Source organism: Elephas maximus, chromosome 1 (genome assembly GCF_024166365.1).
Source record: "Elephas maximus indicus isolate mEleMax1 chromosome 1, mEleMax1 primary haplotype, whole genome shotgun sequence".
Lineage (NCBI taxonomy): Eukaryota > Metazoa > Chordata > Mammalia > Proboscidea > Elephantidae > Elephas > Elephas maximus.
Genome location: NC_064819.1, coordinates 90,913,185 through 90,937,480, shown reverse-complemented (window position 1 = coordinate 90,937,480; position 24,296 = coordinate 90,913,185). Strand labels below are relative to the sequence as shown.

At 46.2% G+C, this 24,296-nt stretch overlaps 1 protein-coding gene across 3 annotated transcripts; it reads right to left on the bottom strand.

The window, feature by feature from the left end:
- Positions 1 to 1,568: 1,568 nt before the first annotated feature.
- ABCF1 (ATP binding cassette subfamily F member 1) lies at positions 1,569 to 18,408 on the bottom strand. 3 transcript variants are annotated; one of them, XM_049887557.1, is made up of 25 exons: positions 18,276 to 18,408; positions 14,545 to 14,591; positions 14,218 to 14,310; positions 12,911 to 13,040; positions 12,741 to 12,778; positions 12,546 to 12,656; positions 11,821 to 11,895; positions 11,623 to 11,736; positions 9,650 to 9,754; positions 9,289 to 9,411; positions 8,791 to 8,891; positions 8,604 to 8,689; positions 8,185 to 8,324; positions 7,950 to 8,098; positions 7,552 to 7,635; positions 7,205 to 7,329; positions 6,883 to 6,995; positions 6,586 to 6,757; positions 6,377 to 6,451; positions 6,210 to 6,280; positions 4,820 to 4,852; positions 4,566 to 4,734; positions 4,335 to 4,399; positions 4,152 to 4,224; positions 1,569 to 4,044 (listed from the first exon to the last, which is right to left on the bottom strand). In XM_049887557.1, the coding sequence occupies exons 1-25, from the start codon at positions 18,346 to 18,348 to the stop codon at positions 3,878 to 3,880; spliced, it is 2,532 nt and encodes an 843-aa protein (XP_049743514.1). In that variant the 5' UTR covers positions 18,349 to 18,408; the 3' UTR covers positions 1,569 to 3,877. The 3 variants fall into 3 exon arrangements, with proteins under 3 accessions (XP_049743514.1, XP_049743531.1, XP_049743524.1); XM_049887574.1 differs by having other exon boundaries at positions 11,632 to 11,736; XM_049887567.1 differs by having other exon boundaries at positions 12,911 to 13,037.
- Positions 18,409 to 24,296: the final 5,888 nt, after the last annotated feature.

The following is a 24,296-nucleotide window of genomic DNA, read 5'->3' as shown; positions in this document are numbered from 1 at the left end:
ATTCCTCCTTCTAAATATGCCCAAGTCTAGATCATCCTTTCTCAGAGGAAGAGCATCTCCTTCTCTCCAAGATAATGCCTTGCTTGGTCTCCTGGCAGCCACTCTCTCTGTCTCCCCCCAGCCTCGTATTCTCCACCCATCAGCCCGAGCAACCTTGTAAAAATGAAAACCAGGATCGATTCATGCTCCTGCTAAAACACCACCAGTGGCTTCCCGTCCATCCTAGAAGCATCTCAACTCCAATATAACGCCCCTACTCATGCTCTAAGCTCAAGCCATACTACTTGACCGTGACAAGCTTTCCATCCTCCTACTTGTCCGTTCACCGAGGGTTCTTCCTTCCTATTCATCTCATCAGTTCCTTCTCGACCTTCAGGCCTTGGCTTTAATGTTACTTCCTCTGAGAAAGCTTTTCTGATCACTCAATCTAAAGGTCACCCCGCACTCTATCTCTCCCTAACATCGTGTTTTTCCTTTATAGCACTGTTTATAATCTGTGATCTATTTTTTATATACTTTTCATTCTTGCTCCAGTGTCTTTGCTTCCTTACCATACACAGACCTTCTCTTAAGAGACCAAAAAAAAAAAAAAAAAACCAAAAAAAACCCTCAAAAACCAAAACCCTTCCCGTTAACCCTCTAGCTAGGACACCATCTTTTTTATCACATCCCCCTAAGTAGAGTCCTGACACCAGCCCCCAGTTTTACTATCTGCTGTATTCGACATTCTTCAAAGGCACCACTAAGTTCCTATTCAAGCACTCCTGAGGTTCACAGTGATGCCGATGCTGCTGGTCTAGGACCACGTTTTGAGAACCACTGCCCTAGAAGAATCACTTTAGGTGTCTTGATTTACACCCATTACTGGCCCCTACAAGGGCAACAAATTCTGATATTTCAGGCCCCATTTGGGCTCAGTATGGCCTAGGGACTCTTCCCTGGTCTTGATTTTCACTACAGCACTGAGTCTTTCCTGAACCGCATTTGTTCCTAAAACACAATCCAATCCTGGCTAGCTTTGGCCCTTTAGGACACAGTAGGGAGAAAACCAGGACACTGGAGCCAAACTAGGGAGTCCTGCTGGCACAGGTGTTAAGTGTTCAGCTGCTACTTGAAAAGGTTTGGTGGTTCGAACCCACCAGCCACTTCAAGGGATAAAGATGTGGCAGTTGCCTACTTGTGTAAAGATCGCAGCCTTGGAAACCCTACAGGGCAGTTCTACACTGTCCTACAGAGTAAATGGGTTTACAGGAGTCAAACCAGGGCCAACATCCCAGCTCCACCCCTTTACAGGATGGGTGATCTTGGGCAGGTTGGCCTCTTTCGAGCTTCCTCATGAGCAAGGTGTAGAGAATCATTTTTTTTTTTTTTTTACATTTCTATAGTGCTCATCGGAGTCCTGGTGGTACGGTGGTTAAGAGCTGTAGCTGCTAACCAAAAGGTCGGCAGTTTAAATCCATCAGCCGGTCCTTGGAAACCCTATGGAGCAGTTCTACTCTGTCCTATAGGGTCCCTGTGAGTCGGAAACAACAGCAATGCGTTTTTGTTTTTTGTTTTTTTTTTTAATAGCACTCATTATGTACCACTTTGTGTGTGATTTGTAGGTAAAATTCTAATTTTTTTCAGTTGCCTATAAACCATACCATGTAAATGCTAATTTTTTCTTCTGCATTCCATTTCTATGCTTTTCTTGGGCATACTGTTCTGCAAACCTAGGTGAATTCTTAATAATTTCATTATAGTATACATATTATGAAGGAATAAATGAAATTCGTGTCATGGGTGGAAGTTATTTTGGACCTGAAGCAGCTGTAGTGAAATTAGTGATCAAAAGCTTGAAATACAAATATTTTAGTATTCATTTTATAAACAATATCCCTGTATATGTTATCATCTCATCAAGACTAGCGAACTGAAAATTTTAAGCATAAAATGTAGAGTGTAAGATGAAATACATATATCTCAATAAAGGAATTTAAGCATTTTACAAATTATACACGTAATCCCTTTAACAGCCCTCTGAGGTAGGTACTATTTATCACCTTCATTTCACAGATGAGGAAACAAGTACCAAGAGGCTAATGCTGCCTGACCAAGGGCATCCCATTAGTGGACTGGATACTTGACTCCCACTGTTCTGCTTCACAGAACAATGGAAATGAAATCATATGTAACATACTTTGGTGCTGGCACAAGACCTCAATGATTTTTTGCTCTTCAGTTCCTTAAGTGTTCCTCTCTAATTTGGAGATGTCCTTTAACGGAGCTTTTGCAACTGTCTGCACTTCCAGTATGTACCTTGTACTTGAGGTCCATCCAGTTAATATTTCCCACTGAGATTTCAAACTCAAGGTCTTCACCAAATAGGTCTTCATATTCCCCTCCGAACTGGATACATCTCCTAATCATTCTGTTCTCTCTAACCCAATCAAGCTCTTTCCGTATGTCCTTTTTCATTTCTATTATCCTGGTTCAGAATTTAGTCACCTCATTCTCTTAAGAGTCTATTCCAAAAGTTTCTACAGTCTACCTCACACATCACTACCTAGAAACTCCACCCAACCACCAGTATTTTACTTTCCAGAGCTACCTCTCCAACCTAACTCTACAAGAAAAATGGCCACACTAGTCATGATTCCTCATTAACTCTCAAATAGTTTCGGTTTTCTTCCAAGTCTTAGATCTGCTCTTTTTCTAATTTTGAAAAATGCCCCCACCCCTTCTCTGATTATTCAAATCCTTAATATTTTTTTAAGGACCATCCTCAAGTGATCCTGCCAAATAACTGGGCCGTGGATCATCTTTGAGTATGTGGCAATTCAGAATTTAGAGTACCACCCGTTTGGCAATTAATCATAGTACATGGTAAGCTTGTGTTTTATTTTTCAAGTCTTCTGTAACTGTACTATGAATAAAGGCAGGCCTTGTCCCTTCTTGTATATACCCCACAGCACCACACGTTGGCTGGCTGATTTCATCGCTTTTGAAAGTATCAGTACTCTGGTTTCTGATCACAGGCAAAGCACATTCTCATTCATGAGGACAGCTTGGACAGTGAGAGCCGAGTGTCCTTGATGGAAGGGATCAATCACTTTCCTTCCCCTTGTCTGAAGAGTTGGGGAAAGGAGGGAGGATTCTCCAACAGCAAGCACTCTCTACGGTGCAGTGAGGCTGCAAATTAGATCCATCTGTATTAGTGGGGAAGAGGCAATGCTAAATGCTGCTGGAAAATCAAAGAGATTGAGAACAGTTCTGGCTCCCAGGACTCTCCGAACAGTGACAGGTGGCAGTGACTCCTCTCCTTTCCTTTACTCCTTCTTGCAAACGGAGGTTGAAGTTCAGCAGCATCCCTCTCCTGACCCCAAGTCCCTACCAGGCAGAGACTGCAGGCACCAAATCCTGGGCTGGTGACAGCACAAGCCTAAGCTCTGCGGTGCAACAACCACTTGTATCACTGAGTTAGCACTAAATCCACTAGGAAAGAACAGCACCACTCAGAGACCAGGGGGCCGGCAGCTAGGCCTGAGGCAGGCTTCTGGGGGAAGTGAAGGGGACAGCAGGGGCCTTCTGGGCCACACAGGCTTGGCAAGACAGAATCCCACAATACTGAAGGTCACCTCTGTTTGTTCAGAGGGATGTCAAGGACAAAGTCAGCTCAGTTATCTGAAGAGAAGCAGAACAGACAAGTCTTTCAAGGCAAAGAGAGCAATCATAGTGGTATCCTGGTCACATCAAGGCAATGCTCCACCTTCACATGCCTGAGTGGTTGCTGGATCAGCTGCAGGCCAGAGGCAGGTTTCCAACTGGTGACAGGGAGACAACAGGGGACTTCGAGACCACACAAGCTCATCTCTTGGGTACCACCAGGAAGGAAAGCTCACTCTCGGGGTCTGTTAACCATGACTTCGCCGAGGGCCTCCAGCACCTCCCGCTTGTAGTCCTCGAAGTCACCGTCGATCTGGCTGACGCTTTGCTCCTCTACCACCCACAGCTGGCAGTTGGTTTCTGTGATGAGTCGGGCATCGTGGCTGACGATGATCACCGCTTTGAAGAAAGGGAGGAATCAGAACACACAAGAAGGGATCTCTGGCTCAAGGATACCACAGCTTGGTCCCCAAGAGGTGAAGGGGGAATGCTCTGAGCTGACTTACCACCCTTGTATTCATTGATGGCTTCCCCCAGAGCATCAATAGACTCTATGTCCAAGTTATTTGTCGGCTCATCCTGCAGAGAAGGAGGAATTCCATGACTTAGCACTTACAACTCCCCCCTCTCATTATTGTCACCCTCAACCCCTCATCCCCAACCCCTCACCCCCACCCCAACTCACTCACCAAGACGAGAACATCAGGCTCCCGGCAGGCCAGCTCTGCAAATACAACTCGGGCTTTCTGCCCACCTGCAGCACAGGAAAAGGAGGTCTACTTACATCTCTGAAGTTGAACCATGACTATGTGTGCCTATGTGTGTGCTGAGGCTCCCCCAGTTCCGGATTCTCCTTACTTTCTGCCTCTACAGTTTGTAAATACAAGTAATGAGGAGGGCTCACCCCCCTACAGCTGTACCGGAAAGTTTGCAGATCTGGATGGTGTGGGCATGACTCTCCAGGCCGAAGCGGCCCAGGCACTTCCGGGCGTCCTGGTAGGGCAGGTTGAAGCCACGCTGCAGGTACTCAGTGGGAGTCTCCTCCATGCGCAGCTGCTCTGCATACTGCTGGTTGAAGAAGCCAATTTTCTGCCCAAGAGGAGAGGGAGGTGGCCAGTGAAAGTCATACTTCCTCTATCATATTTTTATTTTCTAATTCCCAAAGCCAACTTACCAGCCGGTGGTTCTTTCTCATTTCCCCACGGGTCTGCAAGGAAAAGGCAAGTGGTAAGAGGGAGCAAGGAACGGAAAAACGGCTCCGTATCCCAACTTGAAGGGGAGACAAATACCAGATTAGGCTGGGGACGACTAAGGGAAAGAAAGGAATCATAAATGTTCACCCTAGCATGACAAACACACACCCAGGAAATACGAAGAATGAGGGGAAAAAGAGGAGTAAGAGAAGAACAAAGGAGGTGAGACAAAAAGGACAGACTCAGAACCAGGAGAATGCCCACTTTCCAAACAGCAAGGCTCATGAATGAACGCACATTTTAAGGGTTCTGCCTCACGTGGTGGGGCACTAATAGACCATGTGTGTGTGGGGGGGAGGGGTGTCTAACAGCACCTTTCTCTAGATCTACTCTCTGTGGGCAGCGGAAAGGCGCCCTCTCAGCACTTGACTAGGCGGAACAGAACTGGCTACCACCTTTCTAAAAGCACTACATGGTGATATTGCAAAAGTCCTCAAAGCAATTGTAGGTACTGTATCCTAGAGAAAAACTGGTTATAATTCATAAAGATACACAATGAGAAAATTCACTACACTACTGTACTTTTAGTGAAAATAACAATCTAAACGACTAACATCAAATATATTACGGTAAATCCATATAAAATGGATGTACACCCTCTCCTCACTTATCTACTTGGTTAGGTTCCAAAAACCAGGTTGTTATGCAGAATTACTTTTAGGCAAAAATGAAGGGTGACACCAGATCACAAAATTGAGGATGACAACATCATTGCATAACCAACAAATCACATTGTTTCTTAACTGCCAAACCACTGAGAATCATGGCCCAGCCAAGCTGACACACAGCCTTTACCATCAAAGCCAGTGTTTCCTCTTGCCTCGCACCTCAGCATTCATTATTGTCAGATGTACACTGTTAATGTGCAAAATAGTATCATAGATTTTTTACTATTGTTGTAAATGCCAATATTGGATAATGAGACAGTAAGCAAGGAGAAGGGGTACACGCATAATTATCGGCATGAAAAAATGCCTGATGCGTTTTATCTGGAATAAATTGATACGAAACAATTCACATGATAACCCATTTTTGTTTAAAAATATTATATGCATCTTTGCAAAAGAAAAAAGTAGAAATCTATCCACCAGAACGTTAATGTTGGTTGCCTCTAGATTTTTCTCTTAATTTCTAATTGTTGGACAGTGGACTTATTTCTAGTGTTACCAAGGCATGTGAGTGTTGGGTGTGCCTGTCAGTCTCAACCTCAATTCTCCTAGCTCTCCTCCCTAAAAGGATCTAAACCGTTCTCTGGTACACCAGGTCTTTGGTAACAGGTGTGTTTTTGCTCTTCGTGGCTGCAGGACTCACCGGTGTCAGCTTGCCTGTTAGCAGTAGGAGCAGGGTGCTCTTCCCCACGCCATTAGGGCCCACGATGCAGACTAAAGGAAGGCAAGCAGTCAGACAAAGACATCCTCAGTAACTCTCCCTGTGGCTCCTGCCCCACATCCCTGAGCCAGTCAACACCCTCAACTCACTCCTTGAGTCCATGTCAATGCCAAAGTCCAGATTCTTAAAGAGTGGTTTCTGCCCCTCGTAGCCAAACGTCACACCTGAGAGCCAGGAAAAGAAGTGAGTTACTTCCTTTTCAGAGCCACCCCAAAGGTCCCCCTGAATGTCCCACTCTTGGCAGAGACTTGGAGGCATGCAAGTGTCCAATGACACTTCGGCATCTGTATCCACTCACCGTGCAGGCCCAGCACAGGAGGACTGAGGGGCGGGGGGTTCGGGAATGTGAAGCGCACAGTGTACTCCTTGGGGCGCTTCAGGAGTTCAGGGGCTTCCTGGGACTCTTCATCCTGGTTTTTCCGTCGACATTTCTGCTGCTTTCGGGTCAGGGCTTCCTTTGTTTGTTTCTCCTGGGGAGGAAGAGGAAGAAGAAAACCACATGCTGCATAGCAGTCCTTGAAATGTAGACTGTGACCCAGAGTTACCCTGTCTCCATTCTCATGAGAAGGGAGGCGATCCAGCCTCAGGTGCTCACTGCCTGCTTGGTGGACTTGCCACCCGCCTTCAGCTCTTTCAGCTTTTTCTCCTGCTTCTCATACTGCTTTAGCAGTTCCTTCTGCTTCTGCTGGTACATCTTCTTGAAGGTCACTGGGGAGAAAAAGGGGATGGGAATCAACAGTTGCCCCTCTCCCCAGCAGAGGAGCAACCAGGGACTGGTAAGAATGGTGGTGGCATCATCGCCCTGAATTCTGAAAAGATTTGGCTCATCATCATGTCCCTAAGAGCCCTCCCAGCTTGGCCTCTGCTGGAGGCTCCATGTCCATGTCTTTCCTCCACCCACTAGCGAACCTACTTACTGTAATTGCCCCTGTAGTAATGGAGCCGCTGGGCATCAAGATGGATGATATCAGTGCAGACATCATCCAGGAAGCCCTGGTCATGGGAGACAATCAGCAACGTCTTCCGCCAGCCCTGGAGGTAGCTGGGTTTTAGAGAAGAGTGTGGAACTGTCAAAATGGTCACGTTACAGAAAAGTCAGGGGACGCAGACAGACAATGGGGGCAGGGAGTGATGGGGGGGCGCTGGAATGAGAGCTGTCAAGGACATAGGGACAACAGCTAGAGAAACTGAGGCAGGGAGTGAAGGAAAAGGAATCGCAAAATGGGAACTAATGACACAAAGACCATAATCAAGGTTGACTCACTTGTTGAGCCAGATGACAGCATTGAGGTCCAGGTGGTTCGTGGGCTCGTCCAGCATCAGCAGTGTGGGCTCCATGAACAATGCCCTAGAGGGTGGGGCAGTAAGGATCAGAGGAGAGGAAGAGCCTTGCTCACTGAGCCTCAGGAGCCTCTGGCAGGAAAAGCCTGAGACCATGTACACTCCTCCCAAGCTGTCCTCAGAGAAGCTCCTGGGCAGATGTCCATGACAAGAGACCACAAGGTAGGGAGAGAAATGGAGGTTAGATCATGAATTCTCACAACGCAAACAGTGAAGGAGGGTAAAGCTGGCCTTAAACTCCCTACTGGCCTTGGAAGAACAGGAAGGGAGAGGGCCTGGGTTTTTGAAGTTGGAAGAGGAGGTGGTCAGGTGGGTGCTCACCTGGCCAGGGAGACACGCATGCGCCAGCCCCCCGAGAACTTTTGTGTGGGCCGGTTCTGCATTTCAGGGTCGAAGCCCAAACCAGCCAGGATCCGCCGTGCCTTGGCCTCTGCAGCTGCCGCCCCTGTGGCCCGCAACTCCTCATACACCTGGGAGGAGGGAGAAGAGGACACATGTTCAAGGGCCCCAGGAGCCCCCATGTCATAGCCTGTGTCCCCTGCGCCATCTCCTCTACCTTCTCGAGCCTCTCAGCAGCTGCATCATCCCCCTGTTCCAACTGCCCCTGAAGCCGCCGCTCCTCTTCCAGCAGCTTCAATCGCTTGGTGTCAGCTCGAAGCACAGCCTGCACTGCTGGCGTCTCATCCGCTACCACCTCTGGGCGTGGGGAAAGCAGTCAGACCACCCCATTTCTGGTCTGCCTGACCCTGCCCAGCCCTTTGCACTTGTTTCGAATAAAATATCCTCAGGTTTCTCATTCATACTCCTCTTTCTATAGCATCCCTCTCCCAGTTTCCAGCATCCCCCTTTATCCTTTCCAACTCCGTAACCACCATTTCTTCTAGCCTTGGCTAGGTCTTCTCCCCCAACTGTCCCACCCCCAAGTCCCCTCAGCTTCACCTCCCCGCCAAGACCCCTCTCCACCCGCTGGCTCACCCTGCTCACACAGCAGCACGTCGATGTTAGGAGGGATGCTCAGGGCTCGGTTGGCGATGTGCTTGAGAAGCGTGGTCTTGCCCTTGCTGGGGAATTAGAGTGGCTAGGACCAGGCCACCCTGAGAAGTCACTTCTTTTCCCTCCAGTGCCCCCCCCATTTGTACCTCCAGACCCCATCTCTCCTCACCCATTGGGTCCCACCAGCCCATAGCGGCGGCCGGCTACAATGTAAAGGTCTGCATTGACGAATAACTCCTTGCCATGGGCCGAGATGCTGAACTTCTCCAGCTGCAGCCATTGGGGAAAGAAAGGTGGCAGAGAGAAGGGATGAGAATGTCAGCATTCTCATTTGGGACAAGAGCTGCAACTTTCTCACTCCAGGGGAGCCTTCTGACGAGCTGATGCCTCAAGCAACCCATGCCCCACCACTGTCAGCCCTCTTCTCTGTCTATTGCCTCTAATGGGAGTCTCTAAGATCCTAAGCCAGTCCAGCCTATCCCATCTCAAGTGTGGACCCCTTTTTTTCCACTGGTTTTTCTAACGTCTCTCTGAAGTTGGCAGAACCCAAGATGTGGAAAATGCCTCTGAGCTTTCTTCCCAGTGGAAAAGCCCCTTCACACCCCACTTCCTTGGCTGCTGTGACCACTTGGGAGAGGCTGGTTGCAAGGGGCCCCTCAGACCTCACCTTGATGTCAGATGCATTTTCTAACATGGCTTGGCGGGAGGACACCTCTGCCTGGGACACAGAGAAGTCATTTTCGGCAGCGCTGGCTGCTTTTAATGAAGCCATTTGGCGCTCATACTCCATCTAAGAAGGAAAAAGTATGTTCGGGACCATCATCTGCCAGTTCCCATCACCACGATGCAGCCCAATGTCATCAGACACTGAGACAAGGTTCACAGAACAGTTCTTGCCTTACTCCCATTATTTGAAGTAACCTCCAAAACAAAGCTCTCCTTCCTGTCCTTGAATTGATTTGTCCCCTAGTTGAAGAATAAAAAATCAAACCCCCCCATCTTTGACCACTAAGAACCCAAGGTCTTACCTGTTTCTTCAGCTTTTTCTTCTCCTTTTTGCTAAGGTGAGCATAAGGATCATCTGCCTTGGGCTCTCCCTCTTCCTCCTCTTCTTCTCCTTCCTCCTCTGACCCCTGTGACAACCAAAAGGTGGCAGAAAACTAGGGACCCCTTCTAGAACTCAGGTTTCATGCCATCTACTTCCAGCCCTGCAGTCAGCTCCTGCCTTCTAAGCTCTTCTCCACCCAGCGTCCTGAGATAGCTTGGTGAAGCCACTCATTCTCACATCTACCCCTTCCACCTGCTTTCCTTGTGGCCATTTATCAATTTCTGCCACCAGGAATGGTATAAGATAAATGGTATGAATGTGTATTATGAAATGTAACATTGTATTTATAACTACAAACACCAACACAATGTAACTGAGGGTGGAGTAAACGGAAAGCCTTTTCTTCAAGAATCAAATGAATTGCACCAGCTCATAAATTAATATGAAGAAAGGATCAGGTAGTCCTAACATACAGCCACTGAGAAGTCTAGCAGAATGACAGAATTAGAAAGTACTAGAATTATATAGAACACTTTAGAAATCAATTCGACTCCCTTCTATCATAGAGATGAGGGAACTGAGTTGGAAAGATACACATTCAAGGTCATACAGCCAGAGAGTGGCAGAGCTAGAACCCAGATCATTTGAGGCTAACTCCAGGGCCCTTTCCTCTCTAGATCAGGGGTTGCAAACTACGGCCCATGGACCAAAGCTGACTTGAGGCCTGTTTTTGAATAGCCATGAGTTAAGAATGGTTTTTAAATTAAAAAACAAAACAAAACACTCAATTGGTATAACAAAGTGTATTAAGAAAGCATTCTGCATCCCACTTTGGTGAGTGGCCTCTGGGGTCTTAAAAGCTAGCAAGTGGCCATCCAAGATGCAACAATTAGTCTCAACCCACCTGGAGCAAAGGAGAATGAAGAACACCAAAGACACAAAGAAAATATGAGCCCAAAAGGCAGAAAGGGCCACATAAGTAAGCCAGAGACTCCATCAGCCTGTGATCTGAAGAACTAAATGGTACCCGGCAACCACCAATGACTACTCTGAGAGGGAACACAACAGAGAATCCCTTATGGAGGAAGAGAAAAGTGGGATACAGACCTCTAATTCTAGTAAAAAGACCTGACTTAATGGTCTGAGACTGGAGGACCCCAGAGGTCATGGTCCCCAGACTCTCTGTTAGCCCAAAACTAAAACCATTCCCGAAGCCAACTCTTCAGACAAAGATTAGACTGCACTATAAGACGTAAAACGATACTGGTGAGGAATGTGCTTCTTAGCTCAAGTAGACACATGAGGCTACGTGGGCAGCTCCTGTCTGGAGGCGAGATGAGAAGGCAGAGGGGGACAGGAGGTGGTTGAATGGACGCAGGAAATACAGGGTGGAGGGAAGGAGGGCATTGTAGGGAGAGCAACTAGGGTCACGTAACAATGTGTGTATTAAGACTTTGTATGAGAAAATCACATGACTTGTAAATTTTCTCTTAAAGCACAATAAAAAAAAAAAAAATTAAAACACTGCTGCTGTCAAGTCAATTCTGACTCATAGCGACCCTACAGGACAAGAATAGAACTGCCTCACCGAGTTGCCAAGGAGCAGCTGGTAGATTTGAACTGCTGACCTTTTGGTTAGCAGCTGCAGTTCGCTGTAGCTCTTAACCACTGTGCCACCAGATCTCCTACATTTTTCAAGGGTTGTATTAAAAAAATATACATACACACACATGCACACACGTGTATGTATATACACGCACACACACAGATACATGCAACCAATCATATGGGCCCCACAAAAGCAAAAAATATTTACTATCTGGCCCTTTTTAGAAAAAATTTGCTAACCCCTGTTCCAGACAGCAACCATATCCCCAGATCTGGCTCTCCCATTAAGGGGCCGCAGAGTCCTAGTCCCTCTTTCCACCTCCCACCCAAGACCAAAATGCACACCTGCTCTACCTTCTTGCCCTTCTCCTTCCCTTGTTTGGGCGGCTCCTTCTCTTTTAGTACTTCTTCTTCTTCATCCTCCTCTCCACTGTCCAGAGCAGCAAATTTATTTTGTGGCTAGAGCAGGGACAAGACAGTAGGTATGATAAGATTCTCTAATGCCCAAGGCCCAACATGTCCTGTTGCCAATCACTCCCTCACCTTGCCCTTCCCCTTTGACTTTTCTTCCTTTCCCTTTTTGCCCTTGAGCCCAGGTTGTTGTTCCTCAGATACAGCCTGGAGAAGAAACACACAGAAAATTAATTTGCTGCCTTGTTGCTTAACAAGCATTTCTAGTGAGCATACTAGGTTCAAGTTAACTCTACTGAGCTCTGCTGGAGAGAAAATGAGACCCAGAAAAATCTTAGCCTCCAGCTTAAGACTAAATGGATAATGAAGAGATAACTACAGAATATATGCAATGCCAAGTGACTGTAAGTCAAGGAAGTAAGCAATGTCGGTGGGGTGGCACTAGTGCTGAAAGGCTTCCCTGAGAAGAGGTAACAGAGATGGGCTTGGGAGAAGGTGTTCTAGGGAAGAGGAAAAGAGAATCATAAAGAACAAGGGCTTCAACACAAACATAGTCAAACTGGGTGCCAAGATGTGGTCAGGCTGATATGAAAAGTAGAATCCCAAGGACCGCAGAGGGGTCTGAGTGGAAAAGCGAAGACCCAGAGTCTTTTAGATTTTTAGTTTAAAGGCAACAGAATCACCATAGATTCCTGAATGATGAACAGAGCACTCTAAAAAAAGATGATTTAGGCAGTAAAAGCAAGACAGACCTAGAAGAGCTAGTTTAAAAGCTGTCAAACAAACCAGGGAATTACCACACCAGGGCAGAAGGCACTAAATGGGGTGACAGTAATTGGCAGAGCCACCACTCTCACCTTATTAATCCGATTCTTCTCTGGCTTGGCAGGCTTAGAAGGACATTTTTCTTCTTCCTCCTCCTCTTCCTCACTCTGATCCTGAATCAGGGCTGCAAACACATTACCACCCTAGAGAATGAAAAGGCACGAGTCGTCAGCGGGAGAGCCCAGGTTGTACCCCTGGGGCCTCTGTTTACCACACAGATGGATTACCTTGGTTTTCTTCCCTCCTCGGGGTACTGGGGCCGGTACTGAAAGGACAAGGGGAGAAAATGAGACAGGAAAAAGAATTACAATGTCTGGCTAATCCAACTCAAAGACCTGAGGTTCTTCACTCTTCATGATTCAGGGATTCCGGTACTCATTTCCCTCAGGTCACTTACCCTCATCCTCCTCATCACTGGCTGGTACGGAGAGCTTCTTAAGACGCTCCATGAGCTGTTTCTCCTCTCCATCATCGTCCACATCCTTTTTCCGCCTGCCTTTTCGGGTGTCTCGCTTCTTTTTTTGCTGCTGAAAGAAAAAGAAAGTGACAGAATGAAGCCCAGGCCCTTACTATATCTCTCCTCCTGTGGTGTGATGGATTGCTTTTATATGGCTTTTCTTGCCTCGGTCTTGTAACTCCCACCAAATGGCTGGGTGGGGCTCTGCAAATGAGGTGTTTGTGGCCCACCCAGATATCTGGATAGCTTGCTAATAATGCAAATAAGGGGCATGGTACCCTTGTGGGGGTGGGACCACCCAAATAAGGTATCAGGAACCCTAACAAGGGGATTGGTTAGTTTTGCCATCCTGCCAGACTTAAAATGAACCATCCCACAGGCAGAAAGGGAGGACCTTGCTACCACCAAGAGAAAGCTAGGTGTAGAGCACATCCTTTGGACCTGAGATCGTTGAGCTGAGAATCTCCTATGCCCAGGAAACAAAGAGAGCTGTAACACCGGAGACAACACAAGACAGCGAGAAGCAGCAGTGGAGAAACAGCAGCAGCAGAACCAGGAAACCAGCAGGAGACGGCACTGGTTGGCCTCCTGGCCCACAGAGCAAGAAAGCTGAGTGCCCTCGGACAGGAGGCTTGCTGGCAGAGTGGGGTGCCTCTGGGCACTTGGCAGAGCTAGGCCTGCCAACCCATGGAGCTAAACAGCTGAGCGCCTTGAAGCTGAGGCTTACTGGCAAAGTGGGGTGCCTCTGGGCACTTACTGGTAGAGTAAAGAGCAGGGCAGAGGCCAGGCCAGCCCAAGAGCCCCAGGGGCCAAGAGGTTGAGGGTAGGCCTGTGGGCATGGCCAAGGAACTGTCCTGACCAAAGAACTGTATCCTAACTGGTTCCTGATCCTGAATTATGATGTTACTTTCCTAATAAATCCCTTAATCTTGAGTATGGTCTGTGAGTTATATATAGCCATTGCAATGACTTATCAAATCCAGCAGAGAAGTAGAGACTGCTATGGGAGAAAAGGTTTGCATCAGAATTGGTAAAAAGGTTGTCCTACCTCTGATTCATAGGATTCAGCCATGGGCTGATGCTGATTCTCCCACCCCCTCTTGAAGTTAGAGGAAGTCAGACACCTCTGCTATGCCATTTTTACAGCTTCACAGAGTCTGACATCAGCTGAGTGAACAAATGTGGGCTGGGCTGGGGACAGTGGGGCCAAGATGCCACCAGGATTGGTGGGTCCATGACATTTGTACCTGCTGCTGCTGCTGTTGCTGTTGCTCTTTCTCCTTGAGTGCTTTCTCTTCTTCCTCAGCCTGTTTATCTTCTACTGCCAGCTCTTCAAAGAACTATAAAGTGAGTTAAGACATAAAGAAACATGGCTCAGAGACCAACTGAACCCTTTTCTGCCACACAGACCCACCACACACAGGCCCACTGACCCTCCATTCAACCTTCCCCTTGCCTCCTTTTTTGACAAGATCTTTTCTCCTCCCTCATACCTCCCACCTCCTTCCCAGGGCCATTTGTTTTACTTGGAAGCACCCATAATCATTTCTTATACTCAACCCTCATTTCCTCACCGTCTTTTTGGTCTTCTTGTCCTTCCTCCCTTTCTTCACCACTTTGTCTAGAAAGTTAAGTAGACATTGTGAGGAACGCTTACTTACAAATGCCAAAGCAGCCTGATCTCCCTGTGAAGTGCTCAGTGGCCTTCAGCCTATTTTACTATTTTTCCAACTTAATGATCACTCCCTAGACACTTGCAATGTCCCACAACTCCTGCAGAAATAGCCATTCCTACCTCTGTTCATTCAGCCAATAAATATTTATTTATTAAATAGCTATTGTATGTGGCGCTGCGCTAGTACTGGGCATACGGCAGTGAACAAGATGACTGTGGTTTTCTCTGGAGCTGGTAGATTTTAAATAGAAATTTTAAACAGGTAATTATAAGTGTGCTGAATGTTCCTAAAGGGAAGTTAAAGCCTGCTGCCAGGGAGGTTGGGGGCTGAGCACTGACTTCATCTCAGGTGCCAGTCCTATCTGAAGAGGTGACATTTAAGCTAGTCCCTGAAGCCTGAGGAATATGCGGAGCCAGTCGGGCACATAGTGGATTCCAGTGCTGCAGGTAGAGGGAAAAGCCTGTGCACGAGCCCAGTTGTGAGAGAATGTATACACACTGAGGAACAGAAAAAGATTCTGTAAGGCTAAAGCTTAGAGACTGAAAAGGAGAATGAGGCAAGGTGGCATTCTAAGGTTAAGGAATGGGGACTTCATCTGACATAATCAATTCTGCACTTTAAGACTCACTCTGGCTTCATAGTGGAATGAGGATGGAAAGCAACAAGTACAGAAGGAAATCGGTCACAGTAGTCCAGGAGACATACAATGGTAGCTTGGTCTAGGATGTTGGCGGGGGAATGGGAAGAAGAATTCACAAGGTAGGGATAAAGGTAGGAAGGTAAGTAAGAACTCAAAGATAACGCCTATGTTTTTAGGTGGGAGATTAGGTGGTCCAGTAGTACCACTTACTAAGACAGGAAATAATGGAAGGGGAGACGGTTCCTCCCCCCCACACTACTCCTGCCCTGCACCGCCATGAAGGGAAGGGTAGGAGGATGTCATGAATTCAGTTTGGGGTATGTTGTTTGTGACAGCTGCAGACCACATAAACAGAGCTGTCTGGTAAGCAAATGAACATCTGAGACGTTGCCCCACCTGCTCCGTTCACATATTATAGCACATATCACATTGTATTATGTCTGACTGTGTGTCAGTCTTTCATTCAAGAGAAACTGAGAGGCTGTTCAACTTGTTACATTCCCTGGAAGTGAAACAATAAGTCAATAAAAGTTTACTGACTGAACAAATTTCAGCTCCTTCCTTCCATCCCTGTTACCCTGAAAGTAAAGGACTGTGTCTAATCTCCCTCTCCCCCATCCAAATCAGACAGGGAAGCAGCTTGCAGCCTCAGGGTTTCTCTTCACGCCTAGGCCTACCCATGATCATCTTCCTTTCCAAACCTTCTCACCCACTGCTACCCAATTTCATCCAAAAGCATTCCTGTAACCATTAAACTTTAAAAAAAAAAAAAGGTCAATGGCTTCTTACGATCTACCATTATTATCTTCTCAGACCAAAATTCTACATATTCCATAGTAACCATTTACTCAGAAAAGTTTTACTGAGCACCTACTATGCCAAACACTGGAGACAATGAAAGATAATTCCTATAACTTAGGGCTCCACAGACTAAACTGCCTCTATCCTATCTTTTCTACTATACCTCAGTTTCTCTACCCACACCTATGTTCTGGATAAACTGGCTTCTCTCTGCTCTCAGGAGCGCTTATGCCTGTCTTTGCTTAATCTGTGTCCTCCAACCAGAACACATTTCAAAATCTAATCCTGGTATTGGGTGACAAGTGTCATAGTGTTGAATGATATACAGGAAACAGATAATGAAAGGCTTTACATGCTATTCCAAGGAGTTTAATCCTAAAGACGTAGGAGGGAGGGCCCACTGAAATACATAAGAATGACATGACCAACTCATCTTGGCAGGACTGAGTGACTCATCCCAGACAGTAATTTCTCCCCAAGGCTAAATCACCAATCATCATCAAGTCGACTCTGATTCATGGAGACCCCATGTGTGTCAGAGTAGAACTGTGCTCTATGGGATTTTCAATGGCTGATTTTTCAGAAGGAGCTTTCCAGGCCTTTCTTCCAAGGTGCCTCTGGGTAGACTTAAACTGATAACCTTTCTGTTTGCACCACCCAGGGATTCCTTAATCTTAAAACAAACAAAAATCCTACTGCCATCAAGTTGATTCTCACAGTAACCCTACAGGACAGAGGAGCGCTGCCCCATAGGGTTCCCGAGACTGTAAGTCTTTACAGAAGCAGATCGATACATCTTTCTCCAGCAGAGTGGCTGATGGGTTCAAATCACTGATCTTTTTGGTTAGCAGGTGAGCGCCTAACCATTGTGCTACCAAGGCTCCTAATCCTTAATCTTACACCCCTTCTTATTACTGTTTTCTATTTTTGTATTTACAGAGTCTCAAAAGGGTAGTTCTCCACTTCCTCATGTCCCATTCCTTCTCTGAACATACTGCTATCTGATTTGGGGTATCACTGTGTAATGAATGATACTTCTGCCAAGGCTGCCACTGAGCCTTAGTTGCTCAATCCAAAAAGCAGTTTCTAGTCCTTATTTTGCTTGACTTCTCTGCAGCATGCCATGCTACCTCCCTCCCATCTTTTCACTCTTCTCTCCTGTCCTTATTTAACTTCTGGGATCCCACTTGTTACTGGTTTGCCTCCAGTTTCACTAGCTACTCTCCTTCTCAGTCTCCGCTCCTCAGCCTCCTTCCCTATCTTTTTGATACTTATCTGATGAGAATTGTGTCTTGTACGACAAGTCATTCTGAGAATAAACTCAGCTATCACATATTCCTGGGAGGTTTTGCTGACACTCCTGCCCTACCTGTCTGAGCCTTCCTGAGCCTCTTCTACAGTCCCACAGCATTTGCAAGCACATTTACCATACCGTGTGACCAGCTCTGTTTCCTCCACTACACTACAGGGCAAGCTTTATCTTTTATCTCTGCACTCCCAGTTCCTCTGCACAGTACTTGGCATACAGTAAGCATCCAATAAATGCTTGCAAAATTAGTCACTGTATACCTACTGTAGTTATTTGTGTCCATTTTTATCTCTCCTTTGAAATGCCTTCAAGCCTGGGAGGATGTTTGCACATTTTTTAATTCTCCCTCTTCTCAAAGCACAAGTATATATAGTGTGCTTAATTAAAAACATTCGCTGCTTTTCAGTAAACCTTAGCCCCATTCCAACACCCAACAGCTACACATTTGCTCCAGCTGAGTTAGACATTTGGCGTCTCTTACAAAAGAGGTCCATGAAGGAGTCATCTTCTCTTGAAATATAGTTGGGATCACGGGCCCCGAGGTGAGTGTGTGCGGGGGAGGGGAAGGGGAAGACGTCCAAACGAGGAGAAAACTGAAGACTTCCTCGTTTCTCCCCATTCTCCCTTCAAGACCATATGCTCTTCCTTGTCTCTTGCTCAGTCCCACTGAAGCCCGTGCAGGACACGCCGGCACCTATTATTTCGTCCCCACCCAATCCACTCCTGCCAGGGCAAACTCTTCCCGGTCTGACCATACGCATGCGCAGTCGACTCTACAGGGCCCCGTCAGTCTCGCGCGCCATGACCCTCTCCTAAGACATGCACACCCTGCTCTCTTCTTCTTTGCTCTCTCGTTCTCTCCCTACCTACCAGCCTCACCTGTGGGGCTCGTGCTCTCTCCGTCCCCGATCCACTCGGGCTCCGGCGGCTGCTGCTTAGGCCCCTTCGGCATCGCGGTGGCAGTTACTGTTACTGCTGTGACGTCCGGAGCTATTTCCGCTTCCGGCGGCGTGGAGCCCCGAACGGGGCGGGCTCTCCAGGCCGGCACGGCCGACCCCGCCCCCGGGCGGTGCTTGTGCACGCCACGCCCTCATCACGGGGGCGTGACCATGACCAGTGGGGGCGTGGCCTGCAGTGAGGGGGCGGGCCCGCGTCCTGCCGCACCGGTAGCATCCGGACCGCGTTCATGGAAAAAAAAAATTGCGTTCATGACTGTCTGGTAATTCAGGTCCGGGTAACCCTGAGACGCCGCGTCACTCAAGGGGACTGAACCTAATAATTTCCAATTAGTACGAATGAGTGGAGGCATACTTTTTTTTAAAGCTTTTTTTCTCGTTGTTGTTCCTGAGGCATACTTTTTTTTAAATTTAAAGTGGACACTGCCTTCCACCAGCCCCTTTCATCATCTAGTTAGGGACAGAAAAAGAGGCGCTGTCCATTGACTCAGTAATAGGCTTTGTCGGCACACTGTTGAGATGTGTCACGTAATTCCAAAGTGTACAGATAATCTGGTCCCACATCCTTGAATAGTAAACGAGGAACTAGAGCCCAAGGAATTGCAATCGCGGTGCAGTGGAGCTTGTGTTCACTTTTTATATATACACACACGACAGCTGTCGTAAAAGTATACGATGTCGAAAGAAAAAAATTGATTAATGAGCCAATCATAGTTAACAGGGTATACGGAGTGATAAACTGTTCCTGAACAAGGAGCATCCTTTCTAATAGTAAAAACACTCTGTTGAAGTAAAAGCAAAGAGATTTATTGAGGGCAATACAATTACTTGATTGGGGAGTCTACCAAGTGTTCCCAGGCATGGAGGAAGAGATGTGCTTTTATAGTAAAGATGAGGAAGGGGGGTGTGTGATGGTCACATGGTCACAAGGTGGGTGGTCATCAGCAACTACCTCCTTCCTGGAACATCTTGAGTAAATTTATTCTCCTACAATCACATTTTTGACCCCCACTCTTATTTACTAAGAGCTGCTAAACCTCACTTCTGACCTCATCTTATTCACTTAAGAGTGACTGGGGGCAAGAGCCAGGCTGGTTTAAGATGATTGACAGAGGCCCAGGGTCTTCTGGTCCCACTCAGCCAGAGGCCGAAGGCCATATGCATGTAAATGGAAAGAAGTCAAGGTTACTTTCTCAGGAATGCAAGAGCAAGAGCTTGTAACAAAATGGAGTTCTGATTCAGAGCTCGTGTCGGCCATTTTATTATGCCAAGTACCTCAGTTTTAAAGGTTTGTTAGCACAATTCAAACTGAAAGTGGTGAGGAGCTAGATCAAGCAGCAAAAGTACAGGATTTTTAAAGGCAGTTAGGAGATTTCCACAACAGAAGTTCAATGATCAGGTCTTTTGTATGTCTTTATAGGAAGGGAGGGTTTTTACAAAGTGGGGGTCTTCCTGCCATTGGTTTCAAAGGTATGCTTGTCCAGTGGGAATTGGTTGTGTCTGGCATGGTGAGTCAGAAATGACTCAATGGTATGTTGTTTTTCTGAGTAAGTTCCTGCAGTTAGAATGCTTTGCAAACTTTGTTCAGTCAAGGTTTGTACCTGGCATTTTGATTTATTGCTCTCAGAAAAGTCTGAACCTGACACAAAAGGTCATTTTGTTCTTTACTTAACAACAATAAGCTGCACATAAAGTGTATAGTTTGATACATTTTTACATTATGTATACACTCATTAGACCATCACCACAGTCAAGGTTTGGATTTACTTTTACGTTTATCATTTTATAGGTATCAGAGCTTGGGTAAAAGGCTGTCATAGCTCTGTCAGCTTGCATTCACTGCTTAAACCCCTGCAATCATTCTTTTGTCCCCACCATTCCCTGGATCCACTCTTGTCAAGGTCACCAGATCAGGGGCTAGTTCTTTGATCTCATCCTACTCACCCTTTCAGCAGCATTTGATAAAGATGGCCACTCCTGCCTTCATTTTCTTCAGGGACGCTGTTTTCTCGAGATTTCCTTTCTATACTACAGGCTGTTCCCTTTTAACTCTCCACTGTTGGTTTCTCCTCTTGAGGTCTGAATGTTGAAGTGCCTCAGGCTTGATTCTTGGCACTCTTCTCTATCTAGACTTATCACCTATGTGTCATGACTTTAAACACTATCTATAACTGATGAAAATTCCTAAATGTCTCTCACCAGTCCTAACTTTGGCTACAGGCTACAGAGCTACAAGCTCTGACTGCTTGTTGAACATTCTTATTGGGATGTCTAATAAGTATCTCAAAATATATTCATAACTGAACTCTTGCTTTTACTCCTCAAACCTGCATCTCTTCCAGGCTTCATCTTCTCAGGAAATCACACACCTTCCATCTAGTTACTTGGGCCAAAACTAGAAAATCATCCTCTCTCCATTTCCCCTCCCCAACCAATCCATCTGCAATACTTCATTCATTCAACAAGTATATTTATTGAGGGTATGGGATGTGCCAGGCACTCTTCTAGGTTCTTGAATAGACATTGAATAACGTACATAAAAGATATTTGCTTACATTCTAGCAGAGGAGATAATACTATAGGAAAAAAGAATACCAAGCAAGGTAAAGGGTATCAGGAGGGTAGGTTGTAGTACTAAACAGACTGTTCATGAGACTCAGTGAGAAGGTGAAATTCAAACAAACTCTTGAAGAAGGTGAGAGCTTTGGCCATATGGGTATCTGGAAGAAGACCCTGGCAGGAGGAATAGCTAGAGCAACTCCTTATGGCAGGAGTGTGCTTGGCACATCTGAGGAACAAACAGCAAGGAGCCCATGCTAGGCCTGGGGTGGCATGACTATAAACAGGTTGTTGGAGAGTTATTTAGAGGTATAAAGCAGGGTCTGGACTGGGTAGGTTATCTTAAGGATTTTGGTTTCTATTCTGATTAAAACGGGAAGTCACCACAGGGTTCTGAGCAGAGGAGTGATATGACCAGATCCACATTTTAAAAGGATGACCCTGGGGTCTGTGTGGAGAATAAACTAGGGGTGGGGGAAGGAGAGGAATGGCAGAAGGAGGGAGACCTGTTAGGAAGTGATGGTGACTCAGTCCAGAGTGATAGTAGTGCAGGTGGTGAAAAGTGCTAGTTTCTGGATATATTTTGGAAAAAGAGACAACAGGTTTTGTTAATAGATGTGGGATATGACAGAAAGAATATTTAAGGATGACTCCAGGTTTCTGGCTTGAGCAACTAGAAAGATAGACTTGCTATTAACCTAGACTTCAAACATATCCCAAATCTGACCACTTTTCTCCACTGCCACGTCTTCATCATCTCTTCTTCCCTGGACCAGCGCAATGGTCCCCTAATTGTCTCCTTGCAGTTCTCTCATCCTCTAGTCTATCCTTCACACCTGCAGTCAGCAGTATCTTAAAAATGTAAATTATTTGCTCAGAACATTCATTTAGAATGAAAACCAAATGCTTTATCGTGGCCTACAGGGCTCTGTGTTCTCGGACCCCTGCCAAACTTCCTGATCTCATTTCCCACACTGTAGACACACTAACCTTCTATCTTTACTCAGACACCCTAAACTCACTCTTGTTTCAGGGCTTTTGCCCTTGCTGTTCCCATCCCTGGAATGTACTTCCTACAGATATTCACGTAGTTTGCACCCTCATTTAATTTAGGTTTCTGTTTAAATGTTACCTCCTCAAAGAAGCCCTATTTTGGTGTCAATCTGTTCTACTCCACGTGTCACTAATCTCTTCACTGTTTTTCTTCGAAGTTCTTATTACTTGAAATTATGTTACACATGTATTTATTGTCTGTCATTTCCAGTAGTGTAAGTTTCATCCTTTTTATTGATGCATCCTCAGCCCCTAAAACAGTGCCTGCTCTAGAGTAGGCACTAAAGTATTTGTTGAATGAATGTGAGGCTTAAGTAAGACAACTCATGTAAAGAGTTTAGCGTGGTACCTGGCACACAGCAAGCAGCCAGATGACACCACATGCTGAGATTTCTCCTCTCTGCCTCTTCAGCCATCTTTTCTCAGTCTCCTTGTCAGGCTCACTCTTGTCCTTCTCCACTTGGCCATTGTCAGAGTTTCTCCAGGATAAGTCCCGAGCCTTCTCTTCTCACTTGATATTCGCTTCCCAGGCCATCTCAGAGAAGTCTTTACAACAACCATGTCTTGACTAGCCCCCAATCATTATTCTCTATATAACAGCCCCTTTATTTCCTTCATATACTTAATTACAATCTGTGATTATTCATTTGTTTAGTTTTGAGAAAAAAATGCACTGAAAACTGGCAACTGGCCTCATATTAGCAGCTAGGTTTTGGTGTTGCTAGGAGGTGGCCTGGTGCTCACAACTAGGCCATGGTGTTCTCCCGTTGAACATAATCTCACAGAACGCCAACACCCAACAAGGTCATTCTGTGACCAGAATGAAGCGAGACAAATTTCATAGCCTTATCTAAGCACTGACAAAAACATCACTGTGCAAGTCACAGAATACCAACCCCTCTTGGCTAATGAGTGACTGCTGCTTCTTTACCAGTTACAGCATTTACCATGCTTCATTTCTCCCTCCTTCTAGATAAGATTTATTGAGATAGGCTTCCGCCTCCTGACAGCACCTGACCCAGAATGATTCCCTGCTTCCTTAATCCTTACCCCAAATCACCTAACACAAGCCCTAATCCCGTGTCATTCCTGTTGTTAGCTGCCATTGAAGTGGCCCCAACTCATGGCAACACCACCTAGAAAGAAACAAAACAATGCACAACCCCATGATTGATTGCAAATCAGACTATCACGCTCGTAGGGTTTTCACTGGCTGATTTTCAGAAGTAGATTGCCAGGCCTTTCTTCCTAGTCCATTTTAGTCTAGAAGCTCTGCTGAAACAGTTCAGCATCATAGCATTGTGAAAGCCTCCACTGATGAAAGAATGGTTGCTGTGCTTGCGGTGCATTGGCAGGAAATCCTAATCCTCTCTTAATGAGATGTCTCATGGTTACCCATGCAGTGGCTTAACCCCAACTTTGACTATAGGTGTGTTCCTGGTGGTCTTTGGCTGGAAGGCATTGATACGTTTACTGTCTTATTCTCTATTTTATCTCCAAATTTTAGCACAGTTGAGTGGCTGTTCATCCTACTCTAACATGTTTTCACCTGCTGAGAGCCCGATATTTAGCCAAATACATGGCCGTCTGGAATAAAGACTACTTTTTCAAGCTTCACTCACAGCTAGTCACAGGTATTGGCCATGGGACTAAGTTACAGCCAGATGGATGGAAGTTGAAGAGCTGTAGGTTAGCTTTCAGGAAATTCCCTCCAAGACAGCTGGTGTCCTCTGTCCCTTCCTTCATCTTGAGGCTTGGGACACGGATGAAGCCAGAGCTTAATTTTAGATTGTGAATAGGAGGGTCTTACCCTAGGGATTGAAGTCCTTGGGTGGTGCAAATGATTAACACACTCGGCTGCTAAAAGAAAGGTTGGAAGTTTTGAATCCACCCAGAGGTGCCTCAGAAGAAAGACCTGGCAATTTGCTTCTGAAAAATCAGCTTGAAAACCCTACAGAGCACCGTCCTACTCTGACACACGTGGGGTCACCATGAGTCGGAGTTGACTCCATCACAACTGGTACCGTAGGGATTGGGGTTCTGACAGCTGGGGGAAGGAGGCTCTAAAGACCTTAGGATCTTGTGGCATGATTGTCACACATGCCTCAGACTACTTCTTCTTGACTTGAAAAATAAATAACTCCCATCTTGCTTTAATACTAAGTTTGGGTTTCTGTTACAACTGAACTTACACCTGATTACACTGAAACATAATTAAAAAAAAAAAATCCATCGCCAACAAGTCGATTTGGTTCATAGTGACCCTACAGGACAGAGCAGAACTGTCCCACAGGGTTTCCAAGGAGCAGCTTGTAGGTTTGAACTGCCGACC